The 21,879-nt window shown below is 42.9% G+C and overlaps 1 protein-coding gene across 1 annotated transcript in view; it reads right to left on the minus strand.

Annotated features, from left to right (window-relative positions):
• Positions 1 to 21,879, minus strand: part of CPXM2 (carboxypeptidase X, M14 family member 2) — an 87,432-nt gene that overhangs the window by 23,840 nt on the left and 41,713 nt on the right. Inside the window, exons 5-7 of the mRNA XM_081192900.1 lie at positions 10,491 to 10,575; positions 9,304 to 9,454; positions 7,398 to 7,486 (exon numbers count right to left, since the gene is read on the minus strand). Of these exons, the coding sequence (XP_081049026.1) occupies positions 7,398 to 7,486; positions 9,304 to 9,454; positions 10,491 to 10,575 (325 nt within the window). The remainder of the gene's footprint in view (positions 1 to 7,397; positions 7,487 to 9,303; positions 9,455 to 10,490; positions 10,576 to 21,879) is intronic.

Consider the following 21,879-nt stretch of genomic DNA (forward strand, 5'->3'; position numbering starts at 1 on the left):
CCTTGTCCCCGGAGTCGGACTTGGGCCGTGCAAGCCCCAACGGAACATGAGGGTGAGAGGTGTGGGTCTGTGTCCCAGCTTCATCTCTCACCCAATACTTGTTTCCCACGCTGGCTTCCGCTGGTGTCCGGAAGGCCAGCCCTGTCCCTGAGGGCATGGACAGATAGTCATAACCAATGCCTAAGCAACCACTCACATTTTTGTATTTGAATAAAGTTGTGGCCAAAATTATGCCAAAAACCTTAAACAAAAATTGATGTGTGAAGTGTGAGTTATTGGGGGGCTACTGTGACTCAACACGCAAAGCGTGTTCTCCCTAGCAGAGAGCACGTGTTGCGGTTGGGAACAGGCCACCCTCCAGTGACTAGGCAAATTTAGTTGAATCCCGACCATTTAAATGGTTAAACTGGGTTACTGGGGTGTTTTGATTGTTGCCAATTCGGAGGAGGGGTCAGAGTCTATATATACAGGGGCCAGACGTTGGCACGGCCTCTTGGCCGTTTTGCATCGGATCACCCGCCCTCCCTCCCTTGTTTAAGGGGGGTATTGAAGGATTGCTTGACCTTGCTATGCCTGTCATGGGGTCGTTCGCCTTGGTGCGAGGGCCTGGTAGGAATTTTGCCATCTGGCTGATTGGCTGGTGCCATTTGGTTTTTGCCTACTGCGTAGCAAATCGTCACAACTTGTAAGGTTGGCGGTTAGGCATTGGTTAAATTGGTGCTTGGAGGGGTAAGTGCCTATCCCTCCAAATGATGCGAATGGGAATTCCGTTAAAGGAAATCCAGGGGCTTGCCATTCTTTCGTCCTTGTCCCCGGAGTCGGACTTGGGCCGTGCAAGCCCCAACGGAACATGAGGGTGAGAGGTGTGGGTCTGTGTCCCAGCTTCATCTCTCACCCAATACTTGTTTCCCACGCTGGCTTCCGCTGGTGTCCGGAAGGCCAGCCCTGTCCCTGAGGGCATGGACAGATAGTCATAACCAATGCCTAAGCAACCACTCACATTTTTGTATTTGAATAAAGTTGTGGCCAAAATTATGCCAAAAACCTTAAACAAAAATTGATGTGTGAAGTGTGAGTTATTGGGGGGCTACTGTGACTCAACACGCAACTACCTGACATTCAGAAGACATCGTAAGGCAGCCCTGTTCAGGGAAGTTTTTAATATATAACGCTGTATTGTTTTTAACACTTGATTGGGAGCCGCCCAGAGTGACTGGGGAAACTCAGCCAGATGGGCAGGGCATAAATAAATTATTATTATTATTAGCCATGTTGGCTGAGGCTGATGGGAGCTGGAATTCAACTTAATCTGAGAGGGGTGTGGGTTCCCCAGAGCTTGAGGCAGTATGCAATTTAAAAAATCGCCCTCTGGTGTAGGATTATGTTTAATGTCTATGGAAATGAATAATTATATAAAAGGGAGGAATAGTCCAATAAGAAGGATGCAGGGTTTTTAACATTATTCAAGAAACTTTGTGCTTCGTTGATTAATCATACAGGTGCTGCTTTAGGGCTTCCCATAAGCATCTCGTTGGCCACTGTGATAACAGAATTCTGGACTAGATGGGCTATTGGCCTGATCCGGCCAGCTCTTCTCATGTTCTCTTACCACTTTTTCTGGGTTGATTCTTAGCTAACAGACTAAATATGTGGTTGGTTGGGCTGTGTGATAGTATATACAACAGTTTCCACCATGTGTGTACTCCACAGAACAATTTCTCCAGTTTGAAAATGTACCCACAGGGCCAAAAGGTGGGTGACATTTTGACATGGGTGATATATATATGATGTTTAAATTAAATGACAATAGCAATTCTTTGGTCTTATGGTAAAACGACTTTCCCTTTTTTTCCCAGAAATGCAGTAAATAAGAGAAAGCATTTTTTTGCCCTATTTCCCTCTCGTTTCCAAAGCTGTGTAGCACAAATTGCATATTTGGCAATGTGATATGTTAATGCCTGCCTCCCCCCTCCACCTTTTGCTTGTGTTTGCAGAAACAGAGAAGCCTCTGATAATATGCCGTCAAAGCTATTAACAACCAGAAGACTATAAATCATGCCCAGAGTAAATTTGCTAATAGACAATTATTATGAGTTGTATGCAGCAATTATTTCTTCTATTAACTTTCTGGCAAAAAAGCTGCATAAATTCCCTCAGAGAACCCATTAGTTTCAATCTCAGCTCATGCGGTGCCCAAGGCTGCAGAAGGATTTTGAGAGCAAATCTAAGCCAGTTGTCGCAACCTTTGAGGAGAATGTAGTGCTGTGGGGCCAATTTATGACGAATTCTCTTTCAGGTTGTTGACTAGGTCCTTAGCCAGACTCATTCCATATATTTATCTCTTTCATTCTCGTCTTCTCTTTCAAGAAGCCCAACATTATCTGTTACAAACCATATGAGACTAATGCAGAGATCATTTCACTATCTCTTCCCTGCAACATGCAGCACATGCTGACATTCAATTGTGGTCACAAAACACAGCACGGCTTCTCTTGGCTCAGGGTTTTTTTTCCTCATTTTTGTTATGACAATATATTTAGATATAGTTAGATATACAGTGGGAAACTGTTTGGTGTGTGTGTCCCCCCCCCCCATTGCATTGCTTCCTGGAACCTGCACACAGACTATAACAAGTCTACGAAACAGACCAACTAAACCTATATTCACAATTGCCTGGAAGTAAGTACCATTGAACTCAATAGAGCTTGCTTCTGAGCACACATTTGAAGAAATCTCTGGCCCTCCAAATGTTGTTGAACTCCCACATCCATCAACCCCAGCCAGCATGGTCAGGGATGATGGCAGCTGTAGTCCGACAACATCTGGACAGCCACAGGTTCTCTATCCCTGATGGATAGGATTGCACTGTAAGGTAGTTTTTGAAGGCTGGTTGAGACATCTTGATAATAACTAATCTAATAAGTAAAATAAAATATCACATAGCCAAAAGTGATTATGTAACATTAATCTCTCATTGTATTGAGTATGTGATCCTAGAATGGCTGGTATCACCCATGTGATCAAAGAAGGAAGAAAAGGACCCAATTATTTTCTTTCTTTTTTGAGAGGTGGCGGTGGGAATGGCACCTAGACATCAGCAAAAGGAAAATCAATGCTAGGTAAAGGTAAAGGTACCCCTGCCTGTACGGACCAGTCGTGACCGACTCTGGGGTTGCGTGCTCATCTCACTTAAGAGGCCAGGAGCCAGCGCTGTCCGAAGACACTTCTTTTTTTTTTTTTAAATATTTTTATTGGGTTTTCACATTTTATATAGACACAAACAACACACCAAAACAGACATAAAAAACAACAAACATGAATAGTTCCCGAAAATCTTATTTTCTAACCCTAGTCCTTGACTTCCCCCCACCCCCTCCCCTGCATCCCTATTCCCAAACTTATGTCAGCAAGTTGGCATTTCTTCCATCTTAATATTAGTCCTTTTATAAAAAACAAAAATAAATTTTCCCTAAGTTGGACCCCAATTCTCTTCCCTCGATTTCTCATTTTTTCTTACATAGTTTTCTTAATACTAAACCCCCTGGTCTTGAGTGTTGTTTAAATTTAATACTTCCCTCCCTCCCCTCCCCGCTTTGCGTCCTTTCCCAAGACATGTCCAAATTAACAGTTTTTAGCCTGGATTCCGGATATCCGAGGCTCTCAATTCTCTTTTAGTCCCTCTCCGCCGGTTTTGTTGGTAGTCCTTTTTGTCTATCATCGAGTCTCGAAAGATTTCCTTAACAATCAATCCAGTCAGTCCATAGTCTCTTCCCATATTTAAAGGCAACTGCTGAGGAATTTCCACAAGGCCTAAGTCTTGCTGATAGTCAAAATCAAAGTCTATGTGGAGGCCCCAATTGTACTTCTTTATTTCGAGCTCCTGAATTCCATAAAGTCCCAGGGCCTCCACTTTCATCTTCTGTATCTTTCGTAGGCTTAGAGTGGATTTAATCCAATAGTCTCCTTGCTTGTATTCTCCAGATGCCGGCTTCTGGTTAGTACTTTCCCAGATAACTTGTTCTCTTTCTTGTTTTGTCTTCTCCTCTCCTTTGTTTATTGTTTCAAATTCAGCTGTGGGTTCTTTCTCACTCAGGCCCTCATTACTTTCAGCAGAACTACTTGTTTCCAAATCCAAGGTCGTCAATTGTTTACTCATAGCTGTAGTCTGCTCCTGTAGGGTTCCCACCAGTGAGAACATTCTTTCGATTTCTCTCAGTATCTTTCCACCCACAGCCATTGTAATTCCACAGAATTCCCCCTAGAGGGAATCTGGTTACTGAGTAACCTTTTCTCCAACAATCCTCTGTCCTATTATTGTTTCTTTGTTTCTCAAGATTTTAGTTCAATTGTAACTCCTTTTAATCCGGAGAGGTCTTAAACAGCAATTTTTTTTTCACTATTAATAGTCCATTTGACAGCTTTTGACAGCTGTCAAATTCTGCTCCTCTATACAGGCTCCAAATCAGGTCGCTCCCGGGCCCGGGAGGGAGGGTTGTTTACCACAAAACAAAGACTCTTCCAACACTCCACTCTCCTACTCAAATTTACCTTTCTAAATCTTGGAAGTTACTGTCTTTTTAAAACTCACCCTTTACAGGGTAGGCACTCCAGCTTAGTTCTTATTTCGTTGCTCTGGATCGTCTGCAAGGGGGGGAGTGGGGACTTCCTTTTAGCACACCCCCCGGTCGTCTCAAATTCAAAAGGTAGAAGTTTTAAAGTTCAGTTCCAAATTACTCACGGGTTCTTTTTTCAGTCCGAATTTCAAGGAAGGAAGTCAGCGCTCTCCGGTTATGGCTCGCGGCTTCGCTCAGCGGCGGTAGCGGTCGACTCTCAGTGCCACGCCGTCCCCTGTATCCCCTCCGTAGCCTTTAAAAAGGCTCATTGCGAATCAGGGGGGGCGCTTAAGGCACCCGCCGAGTCTTCAGTCCGCAGGCTTCCGCGCCTGCGGTTTTTAAGGGTCCCCGTGTCGCCGGCACGGCAAAGACCCATCCACCGCTGAGCCGATTCCCTCCGGAGCTCGGAGGGAATCCGCCATTTCCCGATCGCGCCAACCCGGAAGTCCGTCCGAAGACACTTCTGGGTCACGTGGCCAGCGTGATGAAGCTGCTCTGGCGAGCCAGCGCAGCGCACGGAAACGCCATTACCTTCCCGCTATAAAGCGGTACCTATTTATCTACTTGCACTTAGGGGTGCTTTCGAACTGCTAGGTGGGCAGGAGCTGGGACCGAACGACGGGAGCTCACCCCGCCGCGGGGATTCGAACCGCTGACCATACGATTGGCAAGTCCTAGGCACTGAGGTTTTACCCACAGCGCCACCTGTGTCCCATACAAAGGTGAACATTAAGTTATTGGGGGACATATTTTAGGCCCTTTGAGATATCTAGTTCTGCCCTAAAAATCAAAACAAGCAAATATTACCTCTAAACACACACATTTCTTAGAATTAGCGAATCACTTTTTGATTACACCATAGCTAATATTTGGATTGCGCAGAATCAATATCAGTGAAAAGAGACAACTAAATGCTGCTTAATGGCCCAATTGTAATAATACTCTCCAAAGGCTCAGTGATCAGAGAAGCAGAGAATGTGGAAGGATCTGATGAAGGATTTTGCTCTCCACTGACCAGTTAAGCTGCTGCTACCATTTAATCACATATCTTTTTGCTCATTATATAAGACCAGAGGAAATAATTTTCTCCTGCTTTAAGCTATTAGTTTTCCCCAAATATATTTCAAACCTGACCAACCTGTCTTTGCACAATTAGGATCTAAAATGCATTTAACTTTATTGTTCTTGACACTAATTATGCCAATTGCATTTCTACTCATCTAATCTGTCTGCTGAAAATATAGGCCATGAAATCTCTTGTGAGCGCAGTATGTGACTCAGTACACAATTGCTCAATAAAAAATGAATGATGACTCATTCAGTATAAATACGCTGAAGATTCAGCACACTAAAAATGATTCACATACTTCTTGTCCAAACATATTACCTTTATATATTTGAAGAAAAAGATAGGAAGAAATATCTTTAACACATTCTACACCTACATCTGTGGTGATATAAATTTGTCCACAGTGCCATGTGCTTGAAGCTAAAGGAGCATAATTATAGCTGGTAGGTCTAAACTTAGACTGGCAGGGATTAATGCCTATGTGAATCTTGGTCATTTGTGTGGCACAAGCCTTCTGTTGCCAGTCACAGTGCCTGTCAACTCTGGATGAAATACTGTTCACGTCTACAGTGGTATAAAATTATAGCTATAGAACTGTAAGGCTGGGACCTTCCTGAAGTACATTTGCCTAAGATGCTCTACACATTAACCCAAATCCATGCCACAAATTCACAAAAATGGTCAACATTGTGTTGTATTACAAGGAGAGAAGGGATGGATGAATCATTCCTTTTCTGATCCATTTCATGTGTTCATCCAAAGTATGTTCCATCACATTTCTGCATTAATTTGCTACTTAAAAGAGCTACATGAAAATACAGTTGTTAATGTATATATTTCTCTCATACGTTGATTTAAAAAATAAATAAAATTGAGCCAATAACTACATCAGAACATTTGGGTAGTGTGAAGTCCAATGGATAGCTATGTTCTTGGGGTGTGGGACATACAGGAAGTCCCATCCACTCCAAAATGATACTTCTGATTGTAGACCCTTCTCTTCTTTAATACTCATCAGTGGAGCAAATGTTCTTAATGGACTTGCGTGGAGCACAAGGGTCTACATCTAAGTGGTTTTGGCGCCAGCAGACTTTCCTTTCATCTCATACAAGTGGGATGAATATCCCCCATTCACATGTGAAAAACCAACCTGACAAAAGTCTTTCAGATAGAACAGTTTCAAAAATTTTGTGGAGTGAGGAGAGTTCTCCACTTGTGGAGGTGAGGACTTGTGTTCTTGTCTTCAACCACTTACACAAGGTGCCTCGGCCCAGTTCAATCTCTGCCTTTCTCTCTCATTCACATACACTATGACACATGGCATCCTGGAGTGTCCTTTAACCCACATTCTGCTCATGGAAGTCTAGATCCATGCATAGGTATCCAACCCAAAGTTCACAACTGAGGAATCTGCAAGCAAGCATAGCTTTTTTCTTCTTAAACAAGTAATTACCTCACACTCCAGCCATAATGCAAAAAATTAAATTTGGACAGACTCAGTATGAATCTTTATATGAATATAAGTAAATTTCAGTGGGATAAGATCCAGCAGAAATAGTTTTTATGTAGGGTGCTCTGAAACCCACATATTGTTTCAGAACATGCTGGATTTGAAAAGTGATTCAGGCGGTGATGTCCTATTATTGCAGTGCTAATGATCCAGTCTTTTAAACACAAAGACATTTGCACCAGAACCTCTATTTGTTGTGTCCTACCTGCCTCATTTCTTTGTAGTTGTGGTGCTTAAAATCAAGGTTGTCTGTTGTTGTCATTTCATTTCTTCTGTGGTAATAATTATTTGGGTCTATGACAAAAAAAACAACCCAGGAGGATACAATGAAGAACCACAAAACAATTTAACAGTAAAATACTTTTAATCTAAAATTGGGGTCCCCGATGCGACTCTCAGACACCCACATTGCCACCCCCTCTAAAACTGAACTCTACCATGGTACCCTTGAAACCCACTAAAACCCCCTCCCTTTCCATTTCTTTGTGTTTTTTTTAAATATCCAGACATTTTAGCTTGAGGAGATGTTAGTTGATGGTAGATACCAATGGGGATATCAGAGAAGGGTTGCCTACTTTATTGTCTGTGGTATACTTATTTTGATGGGGATATAAGTGTTTTGCCTGCTTTTGGGAGGGGGGAAGGGGATATGAGCATCATCAGTTTCTCTTCTGTGAAATGGGTACCTGAACCCAAATGTATACCAGGCCCAAAAAGGTTGACGTTTTTTAAAAAAAAAACAATAACAAAAATCTATCAAGATAGAGAACCTGTAGCCCATAGGCCCCTTGGAGAATGCAATTTGACCTGCAGGGCCTTTTCCTCCAGAATAGGCTCACCTGCTAATCAGCTGGTATTACTTACGATAACTGCTGATTTGGGGGCAGGGGGGAGGTTGAATTCTGCATTGACTTTCCAAGAGTGAATAGGCACCTTCAGCCAATGCAGCAGTCAAGACATGTACTGGAGAATTCCCCAAGTACCATTTCAGAAGAAGTGCCAGCTTGGCTCTGCAACCATGGGTGCCTGACCTCCTCATGGGGAATTTTCTGGGTGCTCGGGCACCCAGGGCCCCAGGGAGTTGGCACTTATGCACTTCAATGTGGTTATGGAGGAGGAACAGATGCTAGTAGTCATCTTCTGATCTTCTAATTCAGACAAGTAGCAGGCTGTGTGATTATATTGTTATGGAGACCACAGCTTGCCCAAGACCACCCAGTGAGTCCTCAGCTAAAGTACGATCTGGATCTACGTTGCTATCTGCTACATTACCAAGTGCCTACAGGTGCATAATGATTCTCATTCTGCAAAAAATGTCATCCTGCCTTGAAGCTACCAATTTTATGACATACTCATAAATAAATAAATGTGTGTGCTCAAAGACATTTCCTTCTCTGCTTATATCAAGATACTTTCTTTTTTGAAAGTAATTTCCGGGTGGTTCCCTCCCCCCTCTTTTTTTTCTTTGTGTTCAATTTGTGAGAGAACTAGAAATAAAAGTACATTGATCCCTTTCAGGCAATTGCAAATCTCTGTATGTCATTCTGTATCCATCTGCACAGCAATATTCTGGAAACCAGAGAAGAATCTGAAGAGCTTTAGCTTCCTCCTCTGAGCCTTCATTACCTTCCTCTTCAGTCTGTGCCTGTCATATTTCCTTTTTCCTTTTTGAAGACCGTTTTGCTGATTCTCCACTGCTGGGACTATGAACTGGTTGAAGCACACCCCGCCCCCCCAAGAAACCTCAAACATTAATTGCCTGCTTTTAACTAGCTCGGTGATTCACTAAGGAATTCCAGAAAACTTTCTGGGGATTCTGGGGCTATTCAATAAGGATGTTTCATTAACTTTATCCCAGAGTAATACAGAAGAATTATTCTGTGCTCTGAAAAAACATATCCAGCACATCCCCTGAACCAAGGGAGACAGGCAGGATGCCTGCCATCAGGCACAGTTGTTTTAATCAATAATTCAGATAATTCCCACTGGAACTGGTCCAGGAACTGGAACTGGTCCAGGAACTGGAACTGGTCCAGGAACTGGAACTGGTCCAGGAACTGGTCCAGGAACTTTGCTATTATGCCAAGCCTGGTCTTAAGCTTGTCACTTACCTGGGAGAGGGCAGCCTAGGATTTCCAGCCTCATGCATATGCTTCCATCTTCATACCACGTCCTAGGGTTTATCCGAATGTAACGTGCAACAAGAGGTACTGGCAACTCATTGAGGACTGGGATCTCCTTTTCACTGTTGCCTTCAAAAATCTATTTCAGCATACAAGTGAGCATCGTTAGTCACAACACCTGGAATAAATCAAAACATTTTCTCCCTCTTTCATAACACTGGGACTCGTGGACACCCAATGAAGCTGTGTGTTGGAATTTTCAGATGGATAAAAGGAAGTATTTCTTCACACAACACATAGTTAAACTATAGAACTGTCTCCCATGGCAGGCAGTGATGACCATCAATTTGGATTGCTTTAAAATAAGCTAAAGATAAAGGAACCCCTGACCATTAGGTCCAGTCCTGGTCGGCTGTGGGGTTGCGGCGCTCATCTCGCTTTATTGCCCAAGGTGCCGGCATACAGCTTCCGGGTCATGTGGCCAGCATGACTAAGCCGCTTCTGGCGAACCAGAGCAACGCACGGAAACGCCGTTTACCTTCCTGCTGGAGCAGTACCTATTTATCTACTTGCACTCTGATGTGCTTTCGAACTGCTAGGTTGGCAGGAGCTGGGACCGAGCAACGGGAGCTCACCCTGTCATGGGGATTTGAACCACCGACCTTCTGATCGCCAAGCCCTAGGCTCTGTGGTTTAACCCACAGCACCACCCAAGAAGGCAGCTATTGATGGCTACTAACCACAATGGCTATGTTCTGCTTCCACAGATGGAGGCAGTAATGCTTCTCAATGTCACCTGCTGGAAATCACGGAAGGGGAGAGTGTTCTTGTTCTCAAATCCTGCTTGCTGGTTTCCAACGGGCCACTGTTAGAACAGGATGCTGGACTTAGATGGGCCATTGGCGTGATCCAGCAGACTCATGGGACGTTCTTATCATTAAATCTGGCCAAACAGAATGAAGAAACCAGAAGCACAGGATATGTAACTGGAATCCAGTATCAACAATCAGATATGCCTTTTGCCAATTTCAGTTATTCTGCTCATGAGAACTTGACAAGAAAAGCCTCCACTGAAATTGAGGGAGTGAGTGTTACCCTTGAGACATTTTATCAAAATGGAGCTGTGATAAACAAGTGCGATGGGGGGGGGGGGTATTATGTTTTGCGATACTAACCATGTCTCCAGAACCATTTTTGACAGTGACCCATGCATGGCTGTCATTGCTCACCATGACTTTGTAAGACGTTACCCAGTCACTCCTAGAAAGAATCAAAAGGTTTTCTTTGTTAAAAAATGAATATTGATTTACTGACTCACACAATATTCTAGTAAAATAAATCAGAACAAGTGAAGTTATAGTAATGTAAATTTAGCAGACAATGCAAGAAAACCTAAGTTTATGAGACGCATGGGGTAAGAAAAGTAAATGTGAACAAATTCCTCAAGGAAGTTCTCATGCTGAAGCACCTTCAACATAAATGGGAGCTCTACAAGAGTGCTTGCAGAGTTTAAATTCATTTCAGTGGGAGAACTCCCTGGAGAATTTTTTGCCCATTCTTGTGTCTCATCTTTTCCTTTATCTTTACTGCAATAAAAACTATGCATAAAGTATATAACTCTGCTTGCTTATATACTAATGGCTTGCAGATGAAATGTTGATGTGTTCAATGAGTTGTTCACCGGAACATGGTCTTGCTTGCACACTGTTTGAATTTAATGGTGCTAAACTCTAAATGAACTACATTTAAAGATCCACAGGATCAAAATTGCTTTTCTAAATCAGATCAAAATGCATCAAGTCCATCATTCTGTTTTCGAACGACACCCTGCTCCCAATCAAATGGAATGGGAAAGGTCCATGATTAGGTCTTCCAAAATCTTTTTCTTTAGATAAAAGCAACAGGGGTGGGGTGGGGTTTGAACTGAATCAGCGCTCTTTCCTTCATCCACCATTTCCCTTATTTTAAAGCTCCATTCAGGCATTATGACCACAAATAAGTAGATTCTCCACATGGTGTAAAACACACTTTAACTCATAGAGGGCAGCCAACAATGCAATCATCCCCATGTACAAATTTCCCCATACCCAGTAAAGGCTCATAGGCATATTTATATCCCATCATTCCTTCCCAAGGAGCCCTGGGTAGCAAACAGATATGCCATTTACTTATATGTGCATCTGTCATCTACACTGCAAAAGTGAGATGGTCCTGGGCTACTATGGTTTGGCTGCTTTTTAAAAATTGGATAGCACATAGCCATATCACCCCTTGTAGTTCTACAGGAAAGGAATCACTAACCAAAAAAAAATTCGTACACTCGGAAATTAATGTGAATCTTTTTGCAATGCAATTTGCAGGCAGTAGAGCCCCTGATGCAAATTGGAACCATAGTAGGATACAATGAGTTAAAGTCTCCTACCTATCAATTGTGTACCTGTCACCCACCCACACTGACAGTCTGTGGAAACAAAAGCAAAAAATCTTGTTCACTCAAGGACAGAACTATGCCATCTAATTTGTCTCTCAGTATAACACGACCCTTAGGTTCTTGAGGGGCAGGTAGTAAGGATAAATGATATAAAATTAATGTAAGTTTTGAACATAGATATGTTCTCTGTTTTCTATTGTGTGACCGAGTTTGGTCTCTTTCTTGACAGATCACATTGGACTAACGTAGCAAGATTGATCCCACTTAAATGAATAGGTAACTTCACCATTATTTCAACAATCTAGTATTTAAAAAAGAAATCTGCTGAAGATACTGGGGGAGGGGGACAGATTTGTGGATTATGTTTGTATTTAAAAGCTGGAATCAGAGGTCTTTTTATACACTGGTTTAATGCTTGTCACACAGTCTTTTGACATCAATAGCCCCAAAGCCCTTTAAACAGTTTCCTAATCTTCTGTCTGTTTAGAAATCTCTAAGGGCAGAATTTTGATAGGGTATTAGCTCGGGGGGGATGGACAGAGTGGCGTCTCAAGTCTTTCTAGATGTAAAGTGATACAAAACAATGCAAGTACGAGCAATTTCAAAGCTTCATACTAGTTCAGTAACTAATCTCACTTTGTTTCTCCTTCCCTGCTCCCCAACCACATTAATGAAAATTATTGTCCTACCTGATCCTACTGCAAAGGTGAATATTGCTTTGGAGGCAATATTCCATCTAGCAGTGTTAGAGAAGAGGAACCCCAAGCCAAATGCCAATTAAAGAGAAAACCAGTAGAAGAGTGCAAAGGAGAAAAGAAAAAGCAGACAAATCCCTTATCCTAAACATTCAAAATATCACCACTAATGCAGCACTACTGAATTTGTTAATGAATGAAATTGCCTAATTAGTTAAAAGCAGGGCAACTGGAATTTTTAACACTATAAGCAGTGGCCAGTCCAGATTTTTAGGCTACCTTATATAAGCATTCATCACAATGGTATCAGTTCAATGCAACTTAGAACTACAAGGAACATGTAAAAAGCATCTGGCCATGTTGCTCATCAGTCTTAGGTATGTCTATTTTGGAGTCAGGCAGCCTCGGAATAATAGTTCTGAAGGAAGTCCTGCTGAGTTTGATGGGACCTACTCCTAAATGGGACGCGGGTGACGCTGTGGGTTAAACCACAGAGGCTAGGACTTGCCGATCAGAAGGTCGGCGGTTCGAATCCCCGCAACAGGGTGAGCTCCCATTGCTCGGTCCCTGCTCCTGCCAACCTAGCAGTTCGAAAGAACGTCAAAGTGCAAGTAGATAAATAGGTACCACTCCGGCGGGAAGGTAAACGGCATTTCCGTGTGCTGCTCTGGTTCGCCAGAAGCGGCTTAGTCATGCTGGCCACATGACCTGAAAGCTGTATGCCGGCTCCCTTGGCCAATATGAGCACCGCAAGCCCAGAGTCAGCCAGGACTGGACCTAATGGTCAGGGGTCCCTTTACCTTACTCCTAAATAGATGTACGTATCAGAGTGCAGGTCTGAATATCCCATCAGGAATAAAGCATGAGATTGATAGTATATTTCACGGTGAAGCATTTGGGAATGAAAAGTAAGCACTATTTTGTCTTCTCATTTATTTCTCCCTTCTTCCTATAAATCTGTGGTCAGATTTACCTATTAGAAAACAGATGTATCTCCATGTTCCCAAACACACACAGGGTATGGCCAAACATACTTTTGGGAAAGCACATAGAAAATGTAAAATGTGTCACATACGCAGCAGGCAAAAAAATCCTAACTATAGGAAGCTAGCAGAAGTTTCATTGTCTTAAATTAAGCTGGAAAAAGTTGCCCCAGATCCAAACTCCCAGCAGGAGTGGGGCTACTGCCGGTTGATCAGGCCTGCGCCAGACAGAGGGAAAACAAGTCTTTATTTTGACTTACACCACCATTTTCATATGTTCTGCTGGGTTGCTAGATCATGTAACTGAGCTGAAAGGTGGTTGGACTGGGTGTAAATCTGCCCTTGTCCTGTTTCCAGCAATGAGAGCTCCCCCCATGGCCCCAGAACACCCATTTCAGGAATTACACCAGCCTCAGTTCAGTCAGCTTATGCCAAGTCCAGAGTGTTGGCTGAGCTTCGGTGGAAGATTTACCATGGCATAAATCCAGGTGAACTTGGATGAGGGACTTTAGCTGGTATAGCCTCAGCCGAGTCAAGCTTCGTCCAGCTCAGCCAGAGATCTGCTTATTCCAAACTTGCCCATCCTGGTGGATCTTGGGTTTGGCTTATGGTTAAAAATGTAGTTTGTGAAGTACAATACATATACATATACACACAGTGAAGTACATCAAACAGTGTACTGATCTCCCTCCTTTTTTGGGGCAGAGAGATTGTGAGGACCATTTCACTGATTTTTCTCAGGGGGGGAGATAGTTTCTCCAACAATTAATCAGGGGAAGCTTTTTCCTCCTCCTTGGTTTTTCATTTTCTGTTTATTTGTGTTGCATCTTCTGACAGTGGTAGCAAGAAGTACTGTGTTGGCATTCTCCATAATAAGCAACGTCTTGGATCTTCCACAATGCTCTAGGACCTAATGTCATCCATAGGCATTTGGGAGACGTTGCACAGAAACATAGTGGAGAATATTCAGAGAAAAAAATATTTCTTTATTGAGGGGGAGGGAGAAAAAGATAAAGCATTCAAATGTTTTGAGGGGGGTGGGATGTATTTTGAGAGGTTTTGACCCAGCTCTGATTGCAATTGTCTTCTATATCAAAAATAGCTCACCCATGTTTACGTAAATAAGCTGCAATAAATAAAATCTGAAAGAGATTTTTCATGTAATTTTCAAAAATGAAAGATTTTTTTAATCACAGAAAACATGCTGAGGGGCTGAACTAAATTAGTTCAAAACTACTATATGCCTCTAGCATGCAAAATTAGGGATATGCATCCCATTTATGGCTATATAAAAATATAGGAGGGAAAATCAACCATCTGCATAAGAATAATGAATTCATTATCAAGGCTATTTTTGAGCATAGAACAGACAGTTCAAATCTGAATTTTTAAAAGCTTAAAAACAATGTTGTCACAAATATATTTTGTGTAAGCATGAACTTTCATAATTCTGCACAAAAAGCTGAATCTAAAAAGAAAAAAAATATTTAAATATTTAGCTATTTGACCAATTGGGGTCTTTTGGAATCCTGTTTGATTCAGATACTTGGTACAAATAATGTTCTACTTTCCGTTTGAGTCCCTTTTTTGACAATTGGCTTAGCTTCAGTACATAGGAACAAAAGGAGCTGCCTGACACTGTGTCATACCAATGGTCTATCTACCTGAGTAATATCCACACAGACTGGCAGTGAGTTTCCACCCTACCAGGTGATCCCATGGATTGAACCTGTGCTGTTGACATGATCATTCCCAAGGGTCCTCTCTGGTGTCGCAGAACCCACACTTCAGACAATGAAGCAAACTGGGAGACAACTGGAACTCAGGTGGTGGAAAATTCACACCAAAGCTGGCTGAACACTTGTTAGGCTACATAATTCTGCCTACCAAATGACAGGGAAGATGGCAAAGGAGAACTACTTTGCTATTGTGTTGCAGCCTCAAAGAGTTGTTTTGGGCGGTCACAGTGGTAGATGGGCCTCTGGTGTACTCACAGGCATGCTGTGATCAGTTTGCATGGCACTTTGACAATAAAGCCATTAAATTCCATGTTGCCTCAAGTGCTGTGGCTGTCAAATGCAGCAACTTCTTATACCTTCTGAAAAACAGCTCTGGTGGAGAGGGTTGTCAGAATCAAGGATATGCACAAGAGGAGGACTAATACCCTTCCCTGCATACTGCAGTTCCCATCCCAGTTGCCCCCTTTCCCCACAGCTGCTATTTTTAAAATAAGAAACAAACACATTAAATGCTGTCATGCACTTGATAACAATATTCGGAACACAATCACATCCACTACTGGCCTACCCCCAAGAAAAGGCGGGGTTCCAGATCACATAGGCACAACACACACCTGTATAGTTTGTATGCCTATAGACCTTATGATGAGCATGCATGGGGTCATGATCCTGCTTCTTGTTCCTCTGTGTGTGCTCACAATAACTTCTCAACAGGGCCTTCATTTGAAAACATGGGAAGTTTCAGTGTTGGAATTTCCAGAGATGAATACCCAAGCAAAGCTTCTGCCTTCATGAGTTTGTCAGACTAGCTCTAATCCCCAAAGTACTTAAAGGATTTGTCCCTATCACCACATAACCTCATACTTCAATGCAATTCAACATGATTGGCAGTTTCTCTTCAACAGAGGGTCAGGTCTCGCATAGCAATATTGGAGATTATTCATTGGGGAAGTTCAGGGAAACGCTCTTCGCAATATATGCGGCACCTGCAGATAGAATTCGCCTTTCATTGCCACAGAAACCCAATTTAACTACATTACACAAAGCCATAAAGAATGAATGGAGATTCTAAATAGTCAAAAGAACAGGTTTTCACCTTAATCATAACCTTCCTAACATTTACAACTAGAACGCTTTGAAGCAAATCACACTCAAAGACCAGGTTGAGATTTTCTCTCTCTAATACTTTAATTTGGTAGTTGTCTCCTATGCACAGCCAAATGACAAGAAAAAAGTATAACGCTAAAGGTACCCCTGACCATTAGGACCAGTCACGGACGACTCTGGGGTTTCACTCTCATCTCGCTCTATAGGCCGAGAGACTTAAATAAATTTGTGCCTGAAATGAAGTTGGTCCTCTTGGGCAATTGTGTTTTGCTTTGTAATTTTTTTTTTAAAGCAAAGGGGACACTCAACTTATTTTTCTAGTTGCACATAAAATTAAGAAAAAGGGCACATACGGGTAGGGTGCCAAGAAGGGAGCCTCAGGGCACTATGGTGCCCAAGGGCACCATGTTAGAGACCTGAGACTTCGTAAATCTTCAAGGCAGGATTGGTAATCCCTTCCAAGTTTAAAATGCATTCATTTCTGGAAGCCAGGTTGCATGTCTGGTTCTCATTGGTGCCTTCTTTTTCTTTTTCTAGCCTCAGGTTTAACCTCCTGCTGGAAAGGCTTTTTGGCACGTGGCCAGTATTGATGTCTGTCAGCAGCTTCGTGGAGCCACCAGCAAGCATTGAGTATCTGACTGGGAAATGAATGCCTCTTATAAAAGAATGTAGCTATCCTTTGGCAAAGTGCCATTGCTGGAAAAACAATAGAAACTCTCTGTGTGTGTGTGTGTGTGTGTGTGTGTGTGTGTGTGTGCGCGTGCGCACGTGCACGCGTGCACACACAAACACACGTACACATAGAATTTCTTAAAAGCACTTTCTTAAGTTTTCAAGTAAACGCATTTATTTGAAGAAAAATAAAAGAAAGAAGAAGGGAAGGGAAGGGAAGGGAAGGGAAGGGAAGGGAAGGGAAGGGAAGGGAAGGGAAGGGAAGGGAGGAAAGAAAGAAAGAAAGAAAGAAAGAAAGGAAGGAAGGAAGGAAGGAAGGAAGGAAGGAAGGAAGGAAGGAAGGAAGGAAGGAAAGAAAGAAAGAAAGAAAGAAAGAAAGAAAGAAAGAAAGAAAGAAAAGAAAGAAAAGAAAGAAATTGCTGAAAATGTACAATATTTGGATGGCATCCAGTTTTCTTTCCAATATTTCAGTATTGAATAACCTACAGAACAACCTCATCCCAAAGCCAACCAGGTAGTCAGTATTTAAACAATAAGTGTCCAATTATCTCTGAGGCTCAGGAGCAGCTGGCAATGGGAAGGGAGGGAAGGGTTGCACAAATGTCCTTCTGACAGCAGGATGCTTACCTGGACAGGGCAGAACCAAGGGAGGGTCAAGGTTGGAGCTGTGCAGGCACATTGCCAGAGCCAGTCCAGTACTACTGCACAGTCCCATGCCTTGCCCATTCTTTGACCTGATCCTGCACCATCCCTATAAGCTATAAACAATCACAGGCAATATGCCTGTGATTGTTTATAGGTAGTCTGTTCTTGCAACACAGGGAGTTTCCTTTGTTCCATTCCCATAAGCAGCAGTGATGTAGCTGCTGGAAAGGCAGCTCCCCTCTGCCAGCTCTAGCATGACACTTCCAGACAGATTTTTTTAAAAAGTAAAGAAAAAAAATAGAACAGCCAGTGTGCAATATATGAGCACTGAATTAAACCCACCACTGAATTATGGTGAAAATAAAGGCCTCAGCATTCAAGTTGAATGAAGTAATACTTTGGCTGTTGCAATGCTTTATGTCTTGCTGTTTAGTCATGTCCGACTCTTTGTTGTTGTTTTTTTATAAAAATTTTTATTGGTTTTCCACAATTTATATAGACACAAACAATACACATTACAAACAGACAAACACAGGATGTGAGGGCGATCTGGCTGCGACATCTGTCACCCCATTGATCGCCAGGGTTGATTCGGCTGATCTGGCTGGCTAGGCGGGTGTCCCCTTCCTCCCTCACCGCTCCATGTGCGTCCCTCCTGAAGCTGCGTGCTCGGTGGAAGAGGACGACCATCCCAGATAGAAGGAGTGTACCGTTCTTCGGTCAAGGGTATACTATAGCTGCGCTCCCCTGCTAGAACCTCCAAACAAGCTCAAGGTCCATGTCCAACTCTTCGTGACCCCATGGACCAGAGCACGCCAGGCACTTCTGTCTTCCACTGCCTCCCGCAGTTTGGTCAGACTCATGCTGGTAGCTTCAAGAACATTGTCCAACCATCTCGTCCTCTGTCGTCCCCTTCTCCTTGTGCCCTCCATCTTTCCCAACATCAGGGTCTTTTCCAGGGAGTCTTCTCTTCTCATGAGGTGGCCAAAGTATTGGAGCCTCAGCTTCACGATCTGTCCTTCCAGTGAGCACTCAGGGCTGATTTCCTTCAGAATGGATAGATTTGATCTTCTTGCAGTCCATTGGACTCTTAAGTCTCCTCCAGCACCATAATTCAAAACCATCATTTCTTCAGCCATCAGCCTTCTTTATGGTTCAGCTCTCACTTCCATACATCCCTACTGGGAAAACTATAGCTTTAGCTATACGGACATTTGTTGGCAAGGTGATGTCTCTGCTTTTTAAGATGCTGTCTAGGTTTGCCATCGCTTTTCACCCAAGAAGCAGGCGTCTTTTAATTCCGTGACTGCTGTCACCATCTGCAGTGATCATGGAACCCAAGAAAGCAAAATCTCTCACTGCCTCCATTTCTTCCCCTTCTATTTGCCAGGAGGTGATGGGACAAGTGGCCATGATCTTAGGTTTTTTTATGTGGAGCTTCAGACCATATTTTGCACTCTCCTCTTTATGTCTACTGTTGCACAAATACATCCCTAAAGGGGAAAAGCAGAAGCACCACACAGACAAGACCAGTAAAAGCTCTTCTTACCTAGGTAATAACCCCAGCATAGGTGGTGATGAATAGTTTCAGCTCTTAATTAAAACTGTCAGCTGGTATTTGTGTTACGTCAATAGTCCCCCCCCCAACTTGCTCATAAACTGGTATTCAGAAAAATACTGCTTCTGACCATGGAGGCAGCACATAGCCTCTTAAATGGCTAATAGCTCCTTTAACAACTGGATGCCAGGCATGGTGTTTTAACAGGACATTTAACTACAACTCAGGGAAAATGTCTCCTGACATGTGGCTGTTGAAGGCAAACCAGCACACAACATAATTCTCCAGGTCTAATCAGGAAGATTTCCCATAATTGTTCATTAGTCTGAATAAAAAAAGCTTCATTTTAATCAGCACTCTATAGACCATAAGTGTTTTTGTTTAAGCATCTTAAATTAGTATTTTGATTGAGGCTACAATGCTAAACATACTTACTTGGAATAAAACTGAAATCAGCAACTTGCATCTGAGAAAATATGTTTTGGGTGAGTGCAATAATAGGAAAGAAAGCTCTAATCTATGCTTGGAAAGTTATAATATGTGAAACAAAGCTTCTTTCCCCAGCCAAATATATAGTTTTGCTCCTCCCAGCCCAACACACACATTAGAGTGAAGACATGAGGCAGAGTTATGAGTATAAAGTGTCTTGACTGTGTGGTGGGCTGGATGAGGGTCTATAAACTGAAACCAAATCCTGTCAAGAAAGAGGCCCTGTAGGTGAGTGGTTCCACAGTCTAGTATATAAGCCAATTACCCATTCTGGAGGGGGTTACACTCCCTCTAGAGGGATAAGTACATAGTTTGGGAGTAATCCACAACCCATTGTTTTCCTTGGGTGCTCAAGAGGCCTCAGGGGCTAGAGCGGCTTTTTACCAGCTTCAGCTGATATGCAAGCGATGACCATTCCTGGAAAGAGATAGCTTGTCTACAGTGATCCATGTACAGGTCGCCTTGACAATGGATTATTTCTATGTACTCTATGTTGGGCTTGAAAATAATTGATGCTTTTGAATTATGGTGCTGGAAGAGACTCTTGAGAGTCCCATGGACTGCAAGATGATCAAACCTCTCCTTTCTGAAGGAAATCAGCCCTGAGTGCTCACTGGAAGGACAGATCGTGAAGCTGAGGCTCCAATACTTTGGCCACCTCATGAGAAGAGAAGACTCCCTGGAAAAGACCCTGATGTTGGGTAAGATGGAGGGCACAAGGAGAAGGGGACGACAGAGGACGAGATGGTTGGATGGTGTTCTCGAAGCTACCAGCAGGAGTTTGACCAAACTGCGGGAGGCAGTGGAGGACAGAAGTGCCTGGCCTGCTCTGGTCCATGGGGTCACAAAGAGTCGGCCATGACTAAACGACTAAACAACAACAATGTTGGGCTACCTTTATGTCCAGAAGCTGCAGCCAGTGCAGAACTGGGCAATGCCACTTGTGGCTGGCACTGCCTTCTGTCAGCACACGACACTGGCGCTGAGGAAACTGCACTGGCTGCTATGATAGCTCTAAATATTTCCTGGTTTGTACATATTTCAAATAAATCTAAAGGGGCCATGCACACTAACTTGGTGATCTGCACCAAACATTGACAAATGTAACTATCCTGATAGAAGACATAGGAACAGCCTCCCTGCTTTCTGCCTGAAGTATACTGCCCTGGCTCAGAAGAGCCGGATAGAAGAGCACCAATCCACGCCTTTCATCACTTACTCACCAAAAGGAGTCCCCCACTGGTTGAGTTGATCTGTATTTAGGGGCACAAGGGCTCCAGCACCCAAAGGGCACACTCTTCCCACATCCTCTTACACCAGCTGGCAATGAGAAGTAGGTTAGGTGACTGCCCCTTCACCTTCCAGGTGCTTCAGCACAGCCATAGTCAATGCCAGGAATGATGGGAGTTGTGGTCTATCCCTGCACTAGAGAAACATTCATTCCCCACCTCTGAACAAGATGAATGTCTCTTTTAAAATGCCATTGGGGGCGGAGGAAAAAATATAACCAATTCCCAGGAATGTCTGTGTTACCGAACCCTAACAAATTCTTGTGGAAGGATAACACAAACAACTTTTGAGCACTTAATATCATGGATGTCTTTGCTTTTTTGGTACTCATGCTCCAGAGCAGGAGTCATAATAAATAACCACTTGCACTGACATGACAGATCTTAACAGCTCTGCTTGACAGTAAGCAACAACATCTGCTCTGGGGAAACGGTTAAAATATATCATCCAGACCTTTCTCTTGACTTTTAGTTTCACTGGAGCAGGCTCACAAGATAAGGGTATAGTGCATGACTCTTCAACTCAACAGCAAAGGCAACTAGCTTTGAAAGGGCATTGACAGCATTAATAGTAATAACATTAGATGAAAATGGTAATCTGATTCTTGGCCTAGCAGAAAGTCAGGAAGATCTGCGTGATGCTTGCTAGCAAATACTAACTAGATAGTGCTATAAGCACTTGAGGGCTTATCCTAAAGCCACAAGATTGTACACAAACACCACACTATGAAAATGTTTCTCAAAAAGCGGAATGTATCCCAATTGTTACAAGTAGTGCAAAAAGGCCCTGTCTTCTAAAACAGGAAAGCAAGCCGTGATCATGCCTAGAGCAGGCTGGTAGAAGCAGTTTGGCTACAGACTCAGAATCTTTTGTTTACTGGGAGTCCAGGCTTGTTCCATAAATACATGGCAGGTAGGAACTTCATTGTGTGGCCTGAATTATCCACATCAGAAAA

Source organism: Podarcis bocagei (genome assembly GCF_964188305.1).
Source record: "Podarcis bocagei genome assembly, chromosome: 4".
Lineage (NCBI taxonomy): Eukaryota > Metazoa > Chordata > Lepidosauria > Squamata > Lacertidae > Podarcis > Podarcis bocagei.